Source organism: Triticum urartu, chromosome 1A (genome assembly GCF_056163025.1).
Source record: "Triticum urartu cultivar PI428250 chromosome 1A, HENAU_Tu73, whole genome shotgun sequence".
NCBI lineage: Eukaryota > Viridiplantae > Streptophyta > Magnoliopsida > Poales > Poaceae > Triticum > Triticum urartu.
This window is the reverse complement of record NC_141873.1, coordinates 531,253,714-531,260,485: the sequence shown is the minus strand read 5'-3', so window position 1 is coordinate 531,260,485 and position 6,772 is coordinate 531,253,714. Positions and strand designations below refer to the sequence as shown.

At 47.0% G+C, this 6,772-nt stretch overlaps 1 protein-coding gene across 1 annotated transcript; it reads right to left on the bottom strand.

Moving 5' to 3' along the window:
• Window positions 1–5,473: 5,473 nt before the first annotated feature.
• Window positions 5,474–6,772, bottom strand: LOC147992283 (uncharacterized). Its single transcript, XM_087538990.1, has one exon. The coding sequence runs from the start codon at window positions 6,770–6,772 to the stop codon at window positions 5,474–5,476; it is 1,299 nt and encodes a 432-aa protein (XP_087395116.1).

Sequence of the window (6,772 nt, the reverse complement as noted above, 5' to 3'; positions counted from 1 at the left end):
TTGCTCTGCCAGACGTTCATAGCATCTGGTGTTGCTCCTGCAGTAGGTTTGGCACCTAGCGGTGCTTCCAGGACATAATTCTTCTGTGCAGCAATGAGGATAATCCTCAAGTTACGGACCCAGTCCGTGTAATTGCTACCATCATCTTTCAACTTTGCTTTCTCAAGGAACGCATTAAAATTCAACGGAACAACAACACGAGCCATCTATCTACAAAAAATTAGACATGCAAAATACTATCAGGTACTAAGTTCATGATAAATTTAAGTTCAATTAATCATATTACTTAAGAACTCCCACTTAGATAGACATCCCTCTAATCATCTAAGTGATCACGTGATCCAAATCAACTAAACCATGTCGGATCATCACGTGAGATGGAGTAGTTTCAATGGTGAACATCACTATGTTGATCATATCTACTATATGATTCACGCTCGACCTTTCGGTCTCAGTGTTTCGAGGCCATATCTGCATATGTTAGGCTCGTCAAGTTTAACCTGAGTATTCCGTGTGTGCAACTGTTTTGCACCCGTTGAACGTAGAGCCTATCACACCCGATCATCACGTGGTGTCTCAGCACGATGAACTTTCACAACGGTGCATACTCAGGGAGAACACTTTTATCTTGAAATTTAGTGAGAGATCATCTTATAATGCTATCGTCAATCAAAGCGGCGCGACACCTTGATCTCCATTGTAGCATCGTTGTCGTCTCGCCAACTTATGCTTCTACGACTATCGCTACCACTTAGTGATAAAGTAAAGTATTACAGGGCGATTGCATTGCATACAATAAAGCGACAACCATATGGCTCCTGCCAGTTGCCAATAACTCGATTACAAAACATGATCATCTCATACAATAAAATTTAGCATCATGCCTTGACCATATCACATCAGAACATGCCCTGCAAAAACAAGTTAGACGTCCTCTACTTTGTTGTTGCAAGTTTTACGTGGCTGCTACGGGCTTAGCAAGAACCATTCTTACCTATGCATCAAAACCACAACGATAGTTCGTCAAGTTAGTGTTGTTTTAACCTTCTCAAGGACCGGGCGTAGCCACACTCGGTTCAACTAAAGTTGGAGAAACTGACACCCGCCAGCCACCTGTGTGCAAAGCACGTCGGTAGAACCAGTCTCGCGTAAGCGTACGCGTAATGTCGGTCCGGGCCGCTTCATCCAACAATACCGCCAAACCAAAGTATGACATGCTGGTAAGCAGTATGACTTGTATCGCCCACAACTCACTTGTGTTCTATTCGTGCATATAACATCTACACATAAAACCAGGCTCGGATCCACTGTTGGAGAACGTAGTAATTTCAAAAAAATTCCTACGCACACACAGGATCATGGTGATGCATAGCAACGAGAGGAAAGAGTGTGTCCACATACCCTCGTAGACCAAAAGCGGAAGCGTTAGCACAACGCGGTTGATGTAGTCGTACGTCTTCACGATCCGACCGATCAAGTACCGAACGTACGACACCTCCGAGTTCTGCACACGTTCAACTCGATGACGTCCCTCGAACTCCAATCCGGCCGAGCTTTGAGGGGGAGTTCCGTCTGCACGATGGCGTGGTGACGATGATGATGTTCTACCGACGCAGGGCTTCGCCTAAGCACCGCTACGATATTATCAAGGTGGACTATGGTGGAGAGGGGCACCACACACGGCTAAAAGATCCAAGAGCTCAATTGTTGTGTCTATGGGGTGCCCCTCTCCTTCGTATATAAAGGGGGGAGGAGAGGGCCGGCCAAGGGGAGGAGGCGCGCCCAAGGGGGGAGTCCTACTCCCACCGGGAGTAGGACTCCTCCTTTTCCTATTTGGAGAGGGAGAGGGAAGGAAGAGGAAGGAGGGAGGAAGGAAAGGGGGCCCGGCCCCCCTCCCAATTCGGATTGGGCTTGGGGGGGGGCGCCCCCTCCCATGCTCCTTTCCCCTCCTTTCCACTAAAGCCCATTAAGGCCCATATACCTCCCGGCAGGTTCCGATAACCTCCCGATGCTCCGGTATTATCTCGATCTCACCCGGAACCATTCCGATATCCAAATATAGTCGTCCAATATATCGATCTTTATGTCTCGACCATTTCGAGATTCCTCGTCATGTCCATGATCACATCCGGGACTCTGAACTACCTTCGGTACATCAAAACACATAAACTCATAGTATAACCGTCATCGAACTTTAAGCGTGCGGACCCTACGGGTTCGAGAACTATGTAGACATGACCGAGACACGTCTCCGGTCAATAACCAATAGCGGAACCTGGATGCTCATATTGGCTCCCACATATTCTACGAAGATCTTTATCGGTCAAACCACATAACAACATACATTGTTCCCTTTGTCATCGGTATGTTACTTGCCCGAGATTCGATCGTCGGTATCTCAATACCTAGTTCAATCTCGTTACCGGCAAGTCTCTTTACTCGTTTCGTAATACATCATCCCGCAACTAACTCGTTAGTTGCAATGCTTGCAAAGCTTATAGTGATGTGCATTACCGAGTGGGCCCAGAGATACCTCTCCGACAATCGGAGTGACAGATCCTAATCTCGAAACACGCCAACCTAACAAGTACCTTCGGAGACACCTATAGAGCACCTTTATAATCACCCAGTTACGTTGTGACGTTTGGTAGCACACAAAGTGTTCCTCTGATAAACGGGAGTTGCATAATCTCATAGTCATAGGAACATGTATAAGTCATGAAGAAAGCAATAGCAACATACTAAACGATCAAGTGCTAAGCTAACGGAATGGGTCAAGTCAATCACATCATTCTCCTAATGATGTGATCCCGTTAATAAAATAACAACTCTTTGTCTATGGCTAGGAAACATAACCATCTTTGATCAACGAGCTAGTCAAGTAGAGGCATACTAGTGACACTCTGTTTGTCTATGTATTCACACATGTATCATGTTTCCGGTTAATACAATTCTAGCATGAATAATAAACATTTATCATGATATAAAAAAATAAATAATAACTTTATTATTGCCTCTAGGGCATATTTCCTTCACCCATCCCCTGAGAACGTATCTGCTGCACCGGAGCTTCTTGTGCTACCGGTGCACTAGACTCGATTAGCATATTTTCAGATGTTCAAAAAATTCTGAATTTTTTTGTTAGGACATTCACATAACATTAATGTATGTTGTCATAGAAATTCAAATCAAAATTTGGAACATAGCTCAATATATAAAAATGACAAATTCGACATTGAATAGAACATAACACAAGTTGGGCATTAGATTTGGCCCATTATTACATTGATGGCACATTTGTCATTTTTATATCTCGAGCGGTGTTTCAAATTATAATTTAAAATTTTGTGACAACATAGATTGATGTTTTTTCAATACATTAATTTTTTCTTGGATTTTTTTGAACTTTTTTACACTTCCGGTGCACCGGTAGCACAAGAAGCTCCGGTGCACCGGATACGTCCTCCCCATCCCCTGCCTCTATCTTTCCACGGATCCCATCCCCACCTCTTCTCAAACAAGCACACTGCTGCAACCCGACCACATCGGAGATGGCCACCGGCGTGCTTCCTCTGCTACAAAAACGTGTATGTGTAGCAAGCCCGTTATGCAAAGATCAACCAACACGGGGTGCTCTCCCCGTTGCAGTCGTCTGCGTTGTTGTAAGTTTTTTCAACAACGGGCTTGTTGCAGGAATACATAGAAGAGGCCAGAGATCGATGCTAAGTTCGGTTGTAATGGAGGTTTTGTAACAAGGGTCTTGTTGCCAAAAATTAGAGAAGAAGAGATTCCGTAACATGAGTTCTGTTGTACAAAATTAGAGAAGAGGAGGTTTTGCAACAAGGGTCTTGTTCCAGGAAATTGGAGAAGAAAAGGTTTTGCAACAGGGGTCTTGTTGCAAGAAATTAGAGAAGACGAGTTTCTGCAATAGGGGTCTTGTTGCAGGAAGTTAGAGAAGAGAAAGTTTTACAACAAGAGCATTATTGCAGAAAATTAGAATAGAGGAACGGGCAGCTCGCATCACTTAATCAGATGGCTCGCAACCTGACCGTTTTTTTAAATCAGCCGGTGAAATTTGTTGCTCATCGAATTTCTCACTCACATTTAAAAGTTTAAGATTGTTATACACTCTTTTTTATGTACTATGCATATTAGTTTTCTATGAAGTTAAACTTTTTAAATAGTATGATCAAGTTTACAGAAAACAATGTGAACATTCACAATAACGAATATGTATGGTATAAAATATGTTCAATGATGAATCTAATGATAGGTTCTGGTGCGGTTGGATTATTTAGATCTATGCTTCTCTTCATCGGCGGTGGTTGATGTTCTGATGGGCTGGTTCTATGGGGCCTTAGCACCACAACTTTCTGACTGTCTACTACAACAAGTGTTCCTGGCTTCGGCAAGGGAGGGGCGATGACGGATGCGCGCCTTCGGCTTTGCTTCAATGCTTGTAAGTTGCCGTTAACTGGTCTATGGATCTGGATGTAATTTTTATTCCTTTTTATGTTCGTTGTACTGTCATGGTTGAACATGGATATATTGAAAGTTTCTCGGAAAATAATTTAATGATATCGATTTGGTGATGTATATGTTCATGTTTTTATGTACAAATCTATGCTTACTTTTTTAGCAAACAAACTATACCTACTAATAAAGGAAGAAACGGTTCTACCCGTCCATCATGCTTTTTACATAAATCCCCCTGTGGTTTCTTGAAATCAATATGCGGTCTTGTTTTAAGTGAGTCTAGAAAAACAATTCGAGTTTTGTGGAAACCCCACTGATCTTTCGGTTAATCAACAAATAGTCCTATTTTATGTGAGTTCAGAAAACACTTCACTTTTCCCTGATATTTCAGTTAATATACCAACAATTCGTCTAGAAAATAACATTTTTTGGCATATTCAAATGCTTTTTTAAAATATTCATATCTTTTAAATCCTAACTTCAATTTTGACATGTTACATATGGAAATTGATTGTGTAGAATCTGAATATGATGTTGTGTTACTTGTTCAATTTTTTAAAATGCTATTTAGGGTGGAACATTAATCAATAGCGCCCTATCCGTCTTTCTTTCATACCGGTGTAGATCCGGATTGAAAATCAACACCTAAGCTAAACCACATTGTGAAAATCAACACCTAAGCTAAACCACATTGGAGCGAAAGAAACCATCTATATCCATGCATGTATGCCTCGGCAAAACTTCGCAAGGGAAAAAAGAAAGCATATTTCTATCTTATGAAGAGAGAGAGAGAGAGAGAGAGAGAGAGAGAGAGAGAGTGCAAAAGGTTGTCAAGAAGGGTCACAACTGTAAACTGCAAAATGGTGTCCATCAATGTCTTTTTGTTCATTGTCAGGAATTTTAAGGTTCCTGTAGCTCTTACTGCCCGGCTTATCATGCCTTACGAACAACAGTGGTGAGTTACAAATGTCAAGTTCAAATCAAACACTAGGAATTCTCAGGGGTTCACACTTGGTTTCGTCTTTTGCCGGCCACCCAAGCGAGACGCGAAGAAAGCCGGCCAATCCATCTCGAAGGGCACCGCGGTCTGCGATTTGAGCCTCCAAAACTGGTCGGTCACCTCATCCATCTCCCCGGTGTCGAGATCGACAGCGTACATGCGCTCGTCGGTGTCCTCGACGAACAATGCGCCGCTTCTCTCGTCCAGGCACAAGCACTGTACTTTCTCAATCTCGTTCTTGTCCGTCGGCCTTTTTAGCTGGATCGCCTTGGTTTGCAGCCACTCTGCGGCGGCGCCATCGCCGCTACTTTTCTCGTCCGGACGTGCCCAGACCTCTAGCCAGAGGCACTCTTTGCACAGGCGAAGCAGCGACAGTGCCCCGTCAATGGCGACGTTGAGGCATGGTGTGTGGTGAAGAATGAAGTCATGGTCGCGTCCTGGTGGAATCGGGGTTTCGTTCAAGAAGACGTCGTCGCTCGCTTCGAGGGTGTGCATGTTGTTCGACGTGTCGGTGACGAGCCAGTGCGCGGTGCCCCGGTGCACGACGGCGCCGCCGCCGTCCACGAAGCCGATCTCCGCGCTGCTGAAGCACTCTATCGGCGCGCTCCAGCTCGGCTCGGTGGACGAGAAGGCGCAGAGGGTGTAGCTCAGTGTGTCACTGTCCAAGACGAGGACCAGCACTCTGAAGAAGGCTGAGCAGCAGCCGTCGGCGAAGGTCTGGACGGCGCAGCTGTTGATGCGGAAGGCGAAGTCGCACCGCAGCGGGGGCAGCACGTCGCACGTGCCGGCGATCAGGTTGCACACGGCTAGCCGGGCGTCCGCGTCGACGTGGCCGGCCGGCGCGTCGGCGAGGCGCACGAGGAGGAGGCCGTCACGCGAGGCGAGCGGCACCGCGTCGTCCAGCAGCCCCGCGGCGCACGAGACGAAGGAGCGCAGGTAGCGGCGCGCGGGGCCGAGTGGGCATCCCGGCGCCGGGACGAGAGCCGGGCCGCGGCGGGCGCCGGCGGCCGGAGACGGGACGGAGGCGGCGGCCCGTGCTCGCGCCCTGTAGCGCCGCTGCCGGGCGAAGAAGCCGATGAGAGAGGGCGGGTCCGCCGGCCAGCGGCGGCGGAGGAAGGCGGCGTCGGACACCAGGCCCCGCCATCGCTTGCACGCCATGGCGCAGCGAAAGAGGGCGGCGACGTCGGCAACGCGGACGAGGACCTCGAGGACCACGTCCTCCGGGAGCGTGGCGTTGCCGGCGGCTGCCCTCGTCTTCTTCTGCGTCCTCCAGGGGGCGACTCCAGCGACCTCCAT

Bases quoted from the DNA above. Each gene is read 5' to 3' on its own strand.
- LOC147992283 (XM_087538990.1), bottom strand. From the start codon at position 6,772: ATGGAGGTCGCTGGAGTCGCCCCCTGGAGGACGCAGAAGAAGACGAGG.